The sequence below is a fragment of the Mycetomoellerius zeteki genome, unplaced genomic scaffold (assembly GCF_001594055.1).
Source record: "Mycetomoellerius zeteki isolate Tzet28-1 unplaced genomic scaffold, Tzet1.0 scaffold106, whole genome shotgun sequence".
In the NCBI taxonomy this organism is placed as follows: Eukaryota; Metazoa; Arthropoda; class Insecta; order Hymenoptera; family Formicidae; genus Mycetomoellerius; species Mycetomoellerius zeteki.
In genome coordinates this window covers 2,516,782-2,534,317 of record NW_017255975.1, presented here as the reverse complement: position 1 = coordinate 2,534,317, position 17,536 = coordinate 2,516,782, and the positions used below count along the sequence as shown (strand labels likewise).

Sequence of the window (17,536 nt, the reverse complement as noted above, 5' to 3'; positions counted from 1 at the left end):
AATAATGCTAATTTCCAATTGTGCAAGATGAGAATTTCAGTGAATTAAATTAACAGCATCAATATACCCCATGATAACGTATACAGATATTAAAACTGAATCGATCGTATGAGAATACTTTTACGGAAGAATATTGTTGCATTTTTTCATTTAAGCACTTTTTATAATTAAATCGCTTTAATGATATCGGAGCTCGGTGATCGCGCTCGTTTCATCAAGATCACATCAAAATTTCTCTCGCATGTCTCATTTTTTTCTTTCTATCCGAAAACAATCGATATATCGAAAATAATTTGAATGAGTCATTCATCGTGCGAATGTGACGAATGTTAATTATTTTAATTATTTAACGCATCGGGATACCTATTATGTACATTTCAAAAAGATTTCATTTTATCTGACATCTTTTTTGTAGGTATACAATTATTTTTATTATTTTTCCATGAATAACTCGAAAAGTTGCAACATTCTGATGTATTATATTGAGTTTATCTTATCTAACTTATCTTGATATCGCAAAATTTAATTTACGCTGTGTTCTCGAAGTGAAAAGCACTTTTTGGATTTCTAGAAAAAACTGTGATCCTATTTGTTTGTTTTGATCCTTTATTTCGACTTGGTACATTCGTAATGAGAGAACAATTGTAAATATAAGGTCAGCTATTGGATGGTTTTATTGGCTCTGACTTGCGAACTGTATCACAGTTGTGAAAACATGTTTGTACATACCATGTCTCCTGACGGTTTCCTTCATTCGCGCACGTTCGCTTTCGTTAACTAAATAAAGAAAAAAAAAAGTCATGATCCCCTGATTGCGCAGTCATCGGATTCGTCTTCTTTTTAGCATTAAGAATTAGTACGTAGCCAGAACCAGTTGCACCAATCAGCTGTCATTCGCCCGGAATATTTCTTCTCGATCAGCTAAGCTTTTTCTATTTTTGAATATAACCAATATACAATTCATTCAGTTCAACATAATTATATATTGATATAATAACATATGAAAATGTTGGAATAATTTAATTATTTTAGATTGTAGTTTTACTATATATATATATATATATATATACACACGTGGGGATTCAAGTCAAACCGGAACTTTTATTCTCATGAACATAAGAATAAAAAAGTTCCGGTTAGACTTGAACCACCCACGTATATATATTATTTTCGAAACAAAAAATTTAGTTAATTGATTTAATTAACTTTTAGAGTCGATTTTAAAATTAACGTGAGTTGTCAATGGAAAGTGATCTGTTTAATCTACAATTAAATTAATCTTTTTTTGTATTACTATATTTAGAATAATTGTAGATATTATAATTAAAATTTATTTTTTTCTTTTTTTGATTTTCTTATTGGTGCAACGGACTCTGATTCTGTAAGTCAGCATATTTCCAACAAAGTTGGGAACATAACAGGTAATGAAACTATAATAGATATATATTATGTTTACAGTAATCATATTCAGTTTTACTTTGTTAAACTGTAATAATAAAACGATAATTCGTTAAATGATAGATTATCTGACATTCTGCAAAATATTTGGAACTATATATGAAATAATATACAAAAATGTGTAAGTTAGAAAGTCCACCGCGATATTTATTGCGCCTCTTCTCCGTCCCATCCTTTTCCAAACAACAAATATCCAAACAGATAGTTCAAAGAGAGAAAAAAGGTAAGAATTTAATATATAATTATTTAATAATAATATACATACAATATATAATACATACAGATATAATAATCATGATAGTGTTTCATTTATGGCGAGAAGATAATAATAATTATAACAATTTGTATAAAAACTTAGATATTTTATTTCGTACAACACATTACATATAACTCACATTTACGTCATTTACGATGAATATATATGTATTCTTTAATGATCTTTATTGACACATAAATATTCGTATATTACGCAATATTTTTATAATATTTACGAAAAAAATGCATTATTTTTATTACCAGTATAAAAAATATATATGATAAATCAAAATAGTCATGATTATCAATGATCTGACGAAACGCGATATTTTTGCGATATACTTTTAAGAGATATTAGTGTTTTTTAATCAAATATCTTACAAATTTTTTAAATAAGCTTTCGTGCATAAATGTATCGACATGTTTTTAGAGAATATATCTACGATGATTGTGGGCAAAATTTGAAACAAAATCATTATAAGTTAACTCTAATACAGAATAATGACGAAACACACATGGAGTTAATCTAATTGATTTCGAAATAATCGAAAAGTCACGCAAATGTGCAAATAACTAAGCAAATGAAAAGACAACGATTTAAAAAAAAATAGCTAATTTAATTGTGATGGAATTTTTAATCTTTATTACATCATAATTAATCGTAATTAATAACTAAATAAATTATTAATGGTTGATTTAAGATTAGAAAATTTTTTTCGTATATATAAAATGAGAATAATAATAAATATTAAAAAATAAATTATAGAAGCATTTGGAAATTTTGAGTCTTCATACAAATTAATAGAAACACATTCGTTGAAATATAATTATGGAACATTGTCAATTGTCGAAACTTTTATACGTGGGTTTAAGCAAATTGCATGATTTTTCAAGTATGACTGATTGTGCAAGAAAATTTAGCCGAAAGTTAGGTTGATCGGTTATCAGTGATGTTATCAAAATACAATCTTGTGCAATAAATGACTGTGTCACTCAATGTGGATATCAACATGAGATATCGGCAAGTGAAATATTTCGTGACGAACTCTTTGGCTTTCTTTACATTCTTATCTTTCGCGATTATAGGACGATCTACATCAGAATGTCGTATAATTAAATTTTTAAAGTTCAGTTTGTGCAATGAAAAATATTGTGATAAATTGGCATAAAATTATAGACAAAGATAGAGATTCTCTTATCGCTTCAATATTTTATAAAGTCCGGAATTTTCTTGGGAAATCCATTTTTCGATTTGATTCATTTAGCGGCGTTTAATGCTTTTTGTGATCATATTAATTTGATTAATTTCTCAAATTATTTAACATTAAAAAAGCTTTTTGAGTTATTTTAATATCATAAGTTTTTTAAGTTACGTTAATACTTCTATTGCACTGAACTTTTAAAAAATTTTAATTGTATTTAGTTGTATATAAAATTATATACAATTAATACATAAAAATTATACATTTTATTTCGAAACGCTGATTGAAATATGAATATTTATGTCTTTAAATGGTTCTATATACATATCTTCAATGATAAATAAAAATCGATCACGTTTTTCTAAAACCACTCCGTCAGTATAAAACTGTGCAATTTCATTAACTTCAGTTTTGAAATATACGCGCGGTTTTTATATATATAAAAGAGTCGTCTGACAGTTCTTATCACATAGATAGGCGATTGGCGAGTTGGCAGAAGAAGATGGTTACAGTCGGTTAAAGCATCAAGCGGGACTGACGTTTTTCCTGTTGGTAAGAGTCTGGAGCTGTAAAATAAGGATGTTTTTATGTTCGTTCTCTTTTTATTCTTATTTTCTTAAAATGGAAATTCTATATTATGGGCGAATCGCTAGATCGCTCTTGTATGTCTGGACATCTTCGTATCTTAAAGTCCGCCACGTCCGCTGTCAATGTACTCGAACCTCTGTGGAACAGAGACGATCGTGGGCTTAGAGTGGAAGTCTTATCCCGAGAAATAATACATTCAGATGCACAGTGCAAAACAGTTGCTAGACTTGCTTTTGTACAGAATTAAAGAGAGTGCGGAGTAGTAAAAAATTTTTCAAAAAAGCAAATTTGTTTCTTGTGTTCCATCATTTCTTAAAAGATTTTTAGACGATTATTTTTCTCTTTTTGACTTTATTTTAATTTATGAAGCTCATAGGAAAATTAGTGTATGAAAAGTTATCTTAAAAACGAATTTTTTCTCTAAACTCACTACTTTTTGGAATATAAGAATGATTTTGTATCTTTATTATTATGCATTATGAGCATGCATGAATTCTATTCTGAAATATTCTACCTCATAAGAATTGGATAACTATTTGTGTTTCTAAAACAAAGTCCTATCATCAAGAAAAAAATATCGAAATTCTATAAATAATATTATTTATATAAGAGAAAAGTTAAATGCGTGTATTTCAGTGCAGCGACTTTCATGCGGATTAAATGCTTGTTAATTCATAGGAAGATGCCAGACTTACATTATATTTAAAAATTATATTTGTCAACTATCTTCAGACACTGACAATTTGAAACAAAAAGTCGAAAGCTCGAAACATAATTTAAATATTTAATTTTTATTTATTGAGAAATTAAAAATATTTGACTAAATAATTGATTTAAGAACTTATTACAAATTTTAAAAAATTACTAAAAATGATCAAATGATTTTTTTCATTTATTTATTTAGAAGATTGGAAAATTTATTACAGAAATTGAGGAATGTTTTGAATATTAAAAAATTAATTAAAACTTAATAAATTTATAAGAAATTGAGAATAAATTATAAGATCTTAGCACAACTAAATATTTTTCATTCGTGTCTGAAAATGGTCTCACATTCTTGAGGTATAATATACCTCCTTTTCTTCTGTGGAGACGGAGGCATAAGTCCTAGCGGGCGCTTCTGGTTGCTTGGCGGGTCCGATAGCATGCACGTAGAGGAGTGCCCCGGCCATACCGCCCATAATCGGACCCACCCAATACACCCAGTGATCTTTGAAAGCGCCCATCACCACGGCGCTGCCCAGAGAACGTGCCGGATTCATCCCCGCACCCGTTCGCGGTACCTAATTATAAAAAATTGTTACAAACGTAGAAAATGGTTACGAAAACAGAATTAATTCTTAAATTTTTTCCATTTTTTAAGACTTTTAAGCAATTGTATATAGGAATAAAGTATTAATTCCGAAACCAATTCTAACTTGTACGATATTTTAGAGTATACGCGATTTTAAAATAAATGTTACAGCAAAATGATTGAATTAAATTACAATTTAATTCAATTTGGACATGTCGGATTGTTTAATTAAATTAAATATATTCTTTAATATATATATAATAAAAGTGAAAAATAGATTTAAAATAAGTAGGAACTATTTTTGTAATCAGAATCGAAGTACTTACTCCGACGAGATGACCGACGGTGACCGCCACACCGATTATAAGGGGCGTGATAGCCTTGTTGTCCGGTTTAGCGGCATCGCATACCCCGCAAACTACCAGCACCAAGATCAATGCAAGGAAGAACTCCACGCCGAATCCTTGCACTGGAGTGATCCCTTCAGAAAGCTTCACCACGCCTAGAAATTCCTCCAGTTTGTCATTTGAAAGGGCCCTTAGAATCGCTGAACCTGCGATAGCACCTGCGCATTGCGCCACAACGTACAAAACGCCCCTAATAATTGGTACCTGCGGTTAGGAATCAGAATCTCTTGTTAATTCAATTATAATTGAAAAAGGTTAAAAAATACTAGAGCAAGAAAAGAAACGAATAGATATCAATATTAATCGGATAAATTATATATATAAAATATAATTATATACATTATTATATATATATAATTTCTCCGATTATATATATATAATTCATATAATTAAATTATGTAAATTATGTAATTTGAATTAAGTTTTAAATTATATATTCAGAGCATTTAATTTTTTATTAATAGAATTATTATATAATATCTGTTTTGAATATCCGGATAAATTTTATAGAGGATGATCAATTTTCATTGCGAGATATCAAGTTTTTCGGATTCTTCTAGGATAGATTTCATTTGCGGAATAATAGATGATTCTCAGTTTACATATGATACACTTGCAGTGTATCAGATTGACGCGCTTTAATTAGTTACTTAAGTCATTGTGATGACTACTCAGGAACAGAGAGATTTTAGGTAGAACAAATGTTATTAAATCAATTTAATATTAAAGTTTAATAAAATTAATATTCAATAAAATATATTATTAAATATTCAATAAAAATACTATAATTTTTATTGAATATTAGTATAAAACACTACCTTCCCGATAACGACGAGACCGAGCGTGACCGCCGGATTGACATGACCTCCGGAGACGTGTCCTATCCCTTGAATTGCGCACGCTACCGTCAAACCGAAGGCCAAGCTGATGGCGGTAACATCTCCGGTCACCACGGCACCGCAACCGAAGAAGTTGAGTAATAAGGTGCCTAAAAATTCTGCCAGAAGAGCGCGAGGAAGACCGACCTTCTTATCCGTAAGCTCATCAGCACCCAAGGCGTTTTTCAGATTCACCATCTGAGATGTGTAAGTAAAAAATAAGGTAATTATGCAGTATAAGAGACCAATCTCCAATGACTTTGACCTTGACATATGTTGTCAAGGTCATGACCCCGAGTGACCTTGACAACATATGTCAAAGTCAAGGTCATTGGAGGATGGTCCCTTATACTGCATAATTACCAAAAATAAAATTAGGAACGAAGTTATAAAAAAAAACATTCGAGAGAATATAGAAAATAAAAATATTTATCTTTGAACAATAAAAAAATTTAATTTTAGTCTTATAAGAAAACCGTCAGAATTGTCCACTTACCAATTTTAATGAATTTTAGATATGTTGTAAATTGTAGAACATTAAAAAGTGTTAGATTCTTTTTATCTGCCTATCTCAAGATTTAGGGATCGGAACAACTTCTGAAGGTGAAGGTAAATAAAAAATATTTGACATTTTCGAAAAATATCAATACTCTGCCGTTATTAAAAGTATAAAATTTTTGTATAAAATATTGTTCATATATCTCATAGTTTCGGACATAATCGTTGAAAATGAAAAAAATCATTTTTTAGAAGCTTTTTTCTTGAAATAAACAGATAAAAAAATATGAGTCTAGTATTTTTCGATGCTTTACAACATATCTAAAGAACAATATAAAAAATGGTAAGTATTATTTCAGGGTTATACAATTGACGTAACATAGTTCTTATACCGTTATATATAAGCACATATTTTTTTTATTGAGATTTGGCACGTTTCCAAGAAACGAAAGACATTTAATTCGCAATCGTCATTACGTAATATGAATAAGCGAAAGCATTTTAAGAGTTTGAAATTTAGAATGGACTTCCTTTTTGAGCTTTAACACTTCTTTAGCAACGTTTAGCGGTTCCGTTGATTGACGGCGAGTGGATGTAGATCGAGGACGCAATGGTTTACGAGTGCGACAAAAGCTTCGACAGGCTGCATTACGTATGTAGATCGTCACATCCTCACCTCGAACGATCGGTTCGAATTACCTAATCGCGCCAAAGCTTGCTGATCGTCACCTACGTAGCGCGTAGGTGACCTTTTAATTAAAAACAGCTGCGTTTTTCTCTTCCAATCGAAGTTAAAAGTTCACATATTTAAACATCTCTATATGTATTCTATAATTTATTACTACAATTTTGTATCATTATTATTATCTATTACAATTTTTTTAAAATATCAATATCTTCTTTAGAACAAAGAATGTGAGAACTGGATTTGTTTTTAGTGTCTTACTTAAGTTTATTTCTCAGCTGTGATTTTTTTCGTGATTCATCATTATATTTCGTTCATCATACGATTTATTTCCCCGATAAATGCTTTAAGCAAACCGTCGTCAGGGACAACCGAGTTGCCTTCCAAAAATTCCATTTAGTACGCGGATTACGTAATTATATAGGCGTCATTACTAAAGTCGTGAGCCGAGATGATCTGATCTTACAGATGATGTCACAGTCCGAGATTGTTCTTCCTTCGCGTCCGCCCGACTCTGTCATAAAACTATTTGTCGCTTACACGGCCGATTTGCTAAATCGTACCGTTACGAAGTCCGATAGGTCCGAAAAGAACCGGATTTATTTGAAAATAAATTTTTCGTTTTCAAGTCTTTTTTAAGCTAAAATTTTCGAGAGTATCAATATATCGTCGTTCATCATATTTTCTAAAGTTTCGTGCGACTTTCTGTCGCTATTTGTGTATTTTATTCGTGTGGCATTATTAACTGAATTAATAAATTCCGCCACACCAGCAATTTGACCGGCTTGTAAAAGCAGTTTACATTCGCACGTTAATATAAAAGCGTGCGACAGTACGCTGGAATTCTGTGTTTGAATCAAATCATTATTTCTTATTGCGTTGATATTTATTTCTCCTTCCATTTATTTGGTTGCTATTATGCGATTGCGGAGTTTATGTTTTTGTAAATGTATTTATTTATACTGTGAATTTTAATCAAATGGAAAACGCAAGTCCATGTTGTTGTTGGCGCGAATTACGTACTAATACATTAAACGATTATTTTTTATTTGTGCCAGTAGTTCTCTGCACGGAAATTGTACTAATAAAAAAATGACTTAAAAATACAAACGATCACTCGAAAAAATTGTCTCGAAAATTCCACAAGATGAAAATCTAAATTTAGAGATATTATGAGATGTGCTATTAACTTATTTATTTAATATTGTGCATATAATTTATATTTAAAAATATAATTTTAACACTTTTGAAAATTCTGAATTTGTATGACTTTAATTCTTATTATATCTGCTTAATGTAATTATAACGTAATTATAATGTATTGTCATTTTTGTTAAGACTATATGAAAAGAACGATTTTTGCTAAAGTAGGTATAGATTTGAAAATAGTTTTGTTTAACCATCAAAATAATTATGTAGGCGTTCGAGATGATTGACAGAATGTCAAAACTTTTTACAATATTACTCATTATGCTTGAGCGTCTTACATGATTGTTTTGATGGGTCAACAAAATTATTTTCAGCTATATATCTGGTTAAATTTTTAATACTTTAACAAAATTCCATGTTATATAAGTGTTTTATGACTTGTGAGCGCTTCAAAATTCTTGAAAGAATATTTAAATTTTTTCATATATATAACAACAGTCTTAGGTTACATTTCGATATTTATTGCCAGTGCTGAAAATCTATAGTATACATTACGTACACTATAGATTTTCAGTATTGGCAGTGAATATCGGAACGCAGCCTCAGTATCAATTATTTTAATCATCTGTCAACAATCAAACGGTTGCTATAACAGAAACGGTGTAACATGAATGTGCTATAAATAGATAAATCTCGAAGGTTTCCAACCGTTCTTGTTCCATCGGTTTTTCTATTACGAGTTTTTGTTATTCTTTCATACCGCCTCTTTTGGCTTCCTTTTCACACGCTTCGCTACATTCGATGGCGAACAAAAAAGATCCTTTACCTTACGATTATCGATATTGCCTTCCACCTGGCGGTAATAAAAACTTCCCCCCGTTCTACCATCCACCTTGGATTCGTTCTTTTACGATTGCCGCCGACCGTTCCGCGAAAGCGAAGACCGGTTGATTCGGAAGCATAAATCACCCGTTAGATCCTCCAGTGATTTATCGGTGACCGTTAGAGAGATCGTTATCCCTATATGGTCTTGTCAGGATTTTTCCCCTTCACTCATTTTATTTTTCCGTTTATGTTTCTCAGTGGACACTATACGATTTCTTCTCGATCCCTTTAAAGGATCGATCGACGATTGACCATGTCCGACTGGTCATCCACTCGTTCCACTTTAAGCTGAAGCTATAATAGCCTTTTCATTGCATCGTTCATCGGCGAAGGCCTTAATTTGGCTTAAATTAAATTAATGGAATTTTATCTTGGAATTTAGGACTTTTTAAAAATTAAATTTGTATTAAAATCATTAAATACATCAGTTTTAATTTTTCTTCAGACAGATTTAAATTTAATTTTCAAATCATTCTTTCAGTACATATCAATTGTTACATAATTGCTACAAATTGTTTAAATAATTTATATAATTCATTTCCAGTCAGTTTTATATTTAATTTTTAAATCATTTTTCCGATTATTTATGTATATATATATATATATACACACACACACATAAAGTATTATATTTATATAATTTTATTACATAAATTTTTATTTATATCTCGATTTCTCATCCTTATTTACGAGATCAAAGTTTCAATTAAATTTTTATCGTATTTTTTTATTTAATCCTTAATTAAATCCAATTGTTTACACTTATTTCAAAAATATTCTAATTTACACAACAGTTGCGTAGTCAATCTATAGTGAATTATTTAATTAATAATTTATTTAATAAAATAAATTGCTTTTGCAAAAATAATATATAATTTATATAACGATTCACATTTTTCTACTAATATCAATTGATGATTTTTCCTTTCAAAATTGAAACCTGCGTGAGCATTCATTGATGGTGGAGATACTCAAAATAATGGAAAAACATGGTGCATGACTTTTGTGAAAACAACGATAAAATAGCACGATAAAATAGAGAAAATAGCTGAGACGTTCATATGAACGTCACGTATTTACCAGAAGAGACCATGATTGGCATACGTACGTTGCGTTAAATGCTAGTTTGATTCGAATTGCAAACGTTTCATTCTGCGTCTAACGTAACGCAATTTGTGCTTCGGACTTTCAAAGGCGGTCGAAATTATGATTTAGATATGCTTTTTTGATACGAAAAATTCGTCTTATATATTTATTATTATTTATATCAAAGCTTTTTCGGCAAATTATGTGCTGTTTTATATAATATGTATAATATGTTAAATATATAAGATAACACTAAAGTTAGATAAATTAAATAACACACGTTAAAGTTAGTCAGTATCTAAAAAAAGAGAAACTGACTCATTTAGCGTGTGTGAGTATGTATTCTTAATTTTAACAATCATATATCTAGTTTTTACTACATTTCTTTATTATACCTACTAAATACTATCTTTATCATTATACTATCTTTATTATATGCTACTAAAAACTTATGACTAAATTAAATAAATATACGATAAATAAAATAAATATTATAAATATAAATGTATAGTAAGGGGAATAAATAATAAACATAAATAAAGTTAAAAATGATGAATAAATGTCAACTCACCTCAAAATCTGGAACTAACACGTGTAATCGATTAATAAATTCTCCCTAGTTTTGTTAACAGTTTCCTAAGAGTCCTTTGACAAGTACTTGAAAGTGCGTAAAATGTTATTTGATAATTTCGTCGAGTCCTTTGAGATGCCTCCGAAGATTGTTTTATTTAAAAGAATTCTTTATTCTTTCTTTTATTAAAAAGAGTCCTTTAAAAGGAACCAGCGAAACTGAGATGACTCCTTGAGAGCGACCGAACGACAACTGTCGCAAGCTGGGCTCTCGGGCCGGTCGGGCCTCACGTAGATAGGTATCCGTACTAGTAATTCTACCGGCAGGCGAACAGCAAAGTAGTAGGGATATCACGGTTAAAAGTGGCGAGTGCATGAACACAAACAACGTAGACGAGTCCATGCGTGAAATGTGTATGTACATACACGTTTTGATAAATAAAGATTTATTGCGCGAGGACTTATACTTCCGGAAACGTGCCGATAAAATAACAGTCAATGATCTCGGCTTCAAGGTAAATTTCATATAAAATAAAAAATTCTTTTAAATTCTTTTAAGGAATGTTTTAAGCAAGATATTCGCGATTAAAAAGAAAACCTGGATTTTAAGAATTTAAATAGTTTCTGAGAAAAAAACTTTAAATTTTTATTTAAACAAAATTAATTTTGAATAAACAAAAAGTTAGAAGTGCATTTAAAAGAATGATTCACATAAATGTAAAAATTATTCCTGTAGTTATTTAAAAGATAAAATTTTTTTTATCTTTCGCGGTAAAACGATGACGTTGATAAAATTGTTATCTACGAAAATATTATGTTTGCAACGTTGATAAGATCATGAATGGAAACTTTATTTATTCAATTTTAGAAAAATTAAATAAATATCAAATCCTGAGTAAACGATCTCTCTCTCAAGAAAATTTTATTTAAAAACTTATCTGTTGTGAGAAGTATATCTTAATCTGGAATATATTTGTAAACTACTTACTTATAATATATTTGTGGAATATATTTGTAAACTACATACTTTTTTGAAATGTAAAATTGCTCGATTTCTTTGGAGAGACTACGTAATACAAAACAGCTTGTTTTTTTTTATTCAGGCATGTTTCCGATTCATCTCTTGACCTTTGCATCACAATCTTTTTTGTCGGTCCATTGTGAAATACGATCGTTTCAAGAAGTTAGAAAAGAAAGGAGCGAAACTCGTTTTAAAATGATTACATCGCCTGAAATATTTAAAAATCTGAACCAATAAAAAATTCAAAGTACCGTACAATATTTTAATATAACTAGATATTTTTGCATTGACGTAAACATAAATCAGTATATACATACGTAAATGTAAATGTTCAGATATTCTAAATGATTTTCAGCGGAGATGCGGAACGACACGGCGCAATTTTTGCGGTAGCAAATAGCCTTTTTGCCTTTAGCATTCTTTCGATCATACCTAAAACGTATAATCGGAAATGGTGTTTTCCCGGTAGGAAAAGGAAAGTACGGTTTCAACGGTACTTCCTTGCGATGCACGCGATGCATAACGAAGGGGGGATCACCTAAGCGTGACGACTACTCTGAAGACGATGATTTCATTGTAGGCTTAACCTATGATTAAATTCTATGATTTAATTTTTTTTTGTTAATTTTCCACTTATCTTTTTTTATATTGTCCCTTTGGGACTAATATTTTTCAATTGCTAAACGATTTATTTGTAAAAGTAACGAAGAAAAAAGTAGATAATTAGAAGGAGGTGATTAAATTATTATAGAAAATAATGTAATTCTTTAATAAAAATGTAAAAGAATTGCTTTAACATTTTTATTAACTATCAAAATTATGTTATTTTCCGGAAGAATAAGAAAAACAAATATAAAAATTTCTTACGTTAAGAAATATTATCAATATTTATAAAATATTAGTATCATTTTGCGCAGTATTCTTCTTTTGTCTTATTAAACTAATTGCGCGAGTAAGCCAAGTACCATTAAGACAATTGGTGTATAATTGATGGCACTCAGAAAACGCGGGGGCGGTGATAAATGTCATGCGACGCAAGAAAATGTTAAGTAGCCATTCTCTTGATTGATTTGTGTAATCCGAAATGCGATTCATCTCGCACACAATCATCCATATTTTCATTATGCTGAATCTCGCGCTCGCACAAGTTTGAATAGCTGATAGATATAAAATTTATGGTACTCGTTTAATATCTGCAAAATTTTTTATAAAATTGGCTGTAATTTTGTTTTGAATATCTGAACACTTTGAATTCAGTTATGAATAATAAAAATTAAACACACGTATAATTTGTAAACGTATCAAAAGATTTTATCTGCAGTATCCGTTCGCACGATGATTGTAATTGCGACAATGATGCGGAATTAACACGCTGTATTTCATTCGCCATTGTTTCTAACCATGGTATTCTAGTGAGACGCAAAATTACCACGAATAAGCCAATTAACCATCGGAGGAATTAAATAGCGTCGGCTTCGAACAAAGCGTTCCTTCAAGCTTCGTATTATTTCGTCTAAAGCAGGGGGGAGGAGAGAGAGAGAGAGAGAGAGAGAGAGAGAGAGATAGAGAGAGCACAATTGTGCAACATGGAATAGCAACGTGCTTGGGGCTGCATAATGCAAACATGACGGTGCATATGTCGCGTAAGAGAGTCGTATTGTTAGAATTTGTTGTCATTGCCGCGCAGCTGAGTTCTTGGCCGTGTTGTCATCTGGGCGCTGAATCAAGGTTTATGCAGCTCAACTGCAAGTGTGCATATTTATTATGTATTATAACGCTGTGGCAAGCGAGACTGACAAGAGAGAAAACCACGAGAAACTCGAGAACTTTTGTTAGGGATAATAAAAAGTATCTATAAAGTAAGTAAAAGTAAAGTACTTACAAAAAGTAACTACAAAAGAGAAATATTAAAATAATAGGAAAAGATTTTCTTAAGAATTAGTCAACAAAGATAGAATAAATTTACTATAAAAAATACTCAATAAAGTTTAAGAAAATAAACTTAGTAATTTTTCCGTTAATTAATTCTATGAAATAATATCTATCTGTTGCGAATCTGCATATTTGTTTGTTGAAAATGATATATTTGAAATATATAAGAATTGAATAGACAAAATAATAACGCGAGGTCGGTGACACAGACACAATTCTGATTTGTTCGCCAAAAGCAGATGAATCATCTTGTGTTTCTCGAGTACATTCCGCGAAGCTGTACGACAAGATCGTCATCGTCATCGCCGAGTCATTACCGCTTTTTTTCACGTGATGGTTGCTGTCAACTACCTCATCGTTTTGTCCTTCCATCGACTAAGAATGTGTGTGAGATACGTGTCAACGTTTTGTATACTAACGAATTTAAGAACGAGTTGTTAGATTTTAACTGTATTTTAACTGTTTTATAACAAATATAGATAAATATCTATAAAAGTAATAAAAGAGAACCAATTTAATTTAACATCAATAATATTAAAATTAAGTAAATCATTAAACAATATTAATTATCATTAATATTATCATTAATATTAAAATGTTAAATCAGATCAATAATTTAAAAATTAGGTATTAATGACACATATCATAATATAATATTAGAAGAATTAACTGTAGAGTTTCAAGCAGCAAGGTGACGTTTTAATAACGTTTTATTGATGTCATTAAAATGTTATTAAGACGTCACACTTGACGTCACTTTGCTACTTAGGATAGTGGCATTTAAAATCGTAGCTAAACTATGTGGGTGGGTTATTACTCTTTATTGTTGATCGTTTTTATATCCATAAACTTACCATCAATGGACCTCGCACGTGAACGAGCAATCCTTTTTTTCATTCTCTGTCCGATCTTGTCGCAGCGCTCTAGACTCAATCCAAAGTCATTAACTGAACCATCAAGCACCGAAATTAAGATGACCAGTTTGACCTAAAATCGACGGATAACGTACATATATTACTACATGTAACTTGCAAGTACAAATACAAACACATAAATTTGATTGTGTCGCGTTTTAAGTCAAAATGACGGACAGATTGTGATACTAACTCGACCGAAAAAGTCGCCTTGATCGTAATAAAACCACGATCGATATTTTCTTGCATATGAATCGAGATCCGGATGTCATCGCATCTATTTATCATCTATAAAGTTTCACGATAAGGAATATTTGTAACGTTTATCATATTAAATTTTCTATACACATTTATCATATATTTTCTATATTCTTGTCGTAATTAATAGTTATTACTGTTATTTTATTTAATTCTCTTAATTTTTCATTTTTTCCTCGTTTTATATCTGCTTCTTAATTTATAAATTCTACGATTTCATTAAATTGCGATGTAATTTCTGATTTAGATAGATATCAGGTACAGATGGAAGTTTATATGACCCAAAACAGTTTCGTCAGACACTGTTTTATGTTGGATTTTAAGGAGACAGCTTGAGGGAAACCAGGCATCTGAACACGTGTCAATCTTCGTTTTATCTCAAAGAACTAGGCGTGCGTGAGATTGAAAGATCGACCTGCATTATTCTATCTAGATTGCTGCAACATGAGAAGTCGTAAATATCCCAGAAATAAATTCGCGCGCCAATTAGAGCGACAAAGAGATATTTGCCTTTCAAATAAACTTGCGTATTTCGTCATAACGTTTGAAGATGACAGATGGACTCTTATGTCTGAAAAGGCACCCAGCGGTATTAGAGTTCGACGTAAATATCTCTTTAGGCGAATGATTAAAAATTTTTTGTGATAGAGGTAAGACATAGCGTTTTTCGCAGATTGGCATGTACAATTATGCGACTTCCGCGAGCTTTCCTGCGGCGCGTCGCAAACCAATCGTTATGGGTGCAAGAAACTGCAGGTATGACGTATTCCATGTTCATCGCGACCATCGGTTGACCTCACGTATGCTAATTGTCGCGGTTTTATCTGCACGCGAACTCACCATATTGCCATAATGCTGATCAACGGCTACGAAATAGAACATCAGGAAGAACTGCGAGGAGGACTTGATATAAATTTTGATAACTAAATCCTTCGTCTGATCTTAATCGCAAATTTTGAAAATGATACAGCTAAGATATTTTTACAAAGACATCTTGCAACATTGAAAATTAGTTTGTTAATTAATTCTCACTTTTAACGATTAGAATAGTATGGACAGCTTTGAAGAAGGATGACGTAATTATGTGTTACGCGTAAAGATAAATTAAATTAATTTAATTTAAAGGAGTTCATCAATTAATGAAGGATTGAAACAATCTCTATAAACTTTATTCAGAAAAAAACGAGATTGCTTCGATGTTATTAACATCGTGAAAATTAAATAAAAGTCTCGACTCAGCTGCAAATGATATTACAGACGTAATCTAAATAAACTGCGAGAATAATTGGCCATTGCGATGACCGGAAGTCCGCGGTCGGAGATCGCTGCCATTACTAACGGAATCTTATCTGTGGCCTTGATATAGTACTTACTGTTTATACACCTTTGTGTGAAAGGCCAAGAGTCATACGATAGAAGAGAAATATAACTGAAATGTTTAGGCGTGCCAAAATATTTCTCTCACCTAAAGCCTGATTCTCGAAAAATATCACACGATCCAATACTGAAAAAATTTTCTGGTTGAAAATGAACAAATCAGAATTTTCTGCTTAAATTTCAATTAAAACTCTAGTCGAGATAACTAGAATTCTGATTAATATAACTATTCTGGTAAAAATAAGAATTTTAGTAAATTATACCAGAAATATTATATCAACCAGAACTCCAGTTCTCTCAACTAGAATTCTGATAAATTTAACCAGAAAATTCATGCATTTTTCACCAGAAAACTACTATTTAATTCGAGCAGAACATTTTTTTCCATGTATAATATACGTTACATTATACATATTATAGATTTCTCTGATATTTTCATGTGCGATATTTTTTAAGAATAAGGTCTATGAGATTTTATCAGTTTCATTCTTTAAAAATATATATTAAGTCAATACTCTCTCAAATATTTCGAAATTCTTTAGAAAATCTTAAAATTTATTGTTGACTCTTTTTTGCGACGCTGATTAGTTCTTTCTTTGCTCTTACTTTGTGAGCAGCTATCATTGCATATTTTGACAATTATGTATATCGAGGAGTTAAAATGTAATATTAATTGTATACATTTAAGCAATTGTAAAAAAAAGTAAAAAGCTAAATAGCGCGAGTGAAGCGCGCGTCTGTGATATCTAATGAAAGGAAAAAAGAAGAGAAAAAAAGAAGAAAAAGAAGAAAAATTAAAAAATACAGAATTTCATCTAAAAAGAAAAAATAAGAAGAAAATTAAAAGATATAAAAGAATAGCAGAGCGAAAAAGAGAAAGAGAGAGATAAAGCAAAAGAAGAAGGAAATACAAAACTATTTAATAACAAAAATCGAAAAGGAAAAGAGAGATTATATAATATTTAATTATTTATAAAATTACGGGAAGCAATTTCGTTTATACAATTATAAGGTGTTGCTGATATTAGAAATATCAAAAAATCATCCTTAACTGATCGGTACGATCGCTCTTTTATTCT

The 17,536-nt window shown here is 30.6% G+C and overlaps 1 protein-coding gene across 3 annotated transcripts; it reads right to left on the bottom strand.

Moving 5' to 3' along the window:
* Positions 1–3,216: 3,216 nt before the first annotated feature.
* On the bottom strand, positions 3,217–11,246 carry LOC108724691 (aquaporin AQPAn.G). 3 transcript variants are annotated; one of them, XM_018451246.1, is made up of 6 exons: positions 10,957–11,246; positions 6,023–6,280; positions 5,124–5,408; positions 4,577–4,786; positions 3,552–3,639; positions 3,217–3,481 (listed from the first exon to the last, which is right to left on the bottom strand). In XM_018451246.1, the coding sequence occupies exons 2-5, from the start codon at positions 6,278–6,280 to the stop codon at positions 3,601–3,603; spliced, it is 792 nt and encodes a 263-aa protein (XP_018306748.1). In that variant the 5' UTR covers positions 10,957–11,246; the 3' UTR covers positions 3,217–3,481; positions 3,552–3,600. The 3 variants fall into 3 exon arrangements, with proteins under 3 accessions (XP_018306748.1, XP_018306739.1, XP_018306729.1); XM_018451237.1 differs by having other exon boundaries at positions 3,217–3,639; XM_018451227.1 differs by lacking the exon at positions 3,552–3,639.
* Between the last annotated feature and the right edge of the window lie 6,290 nt (positions 11,247–17,536).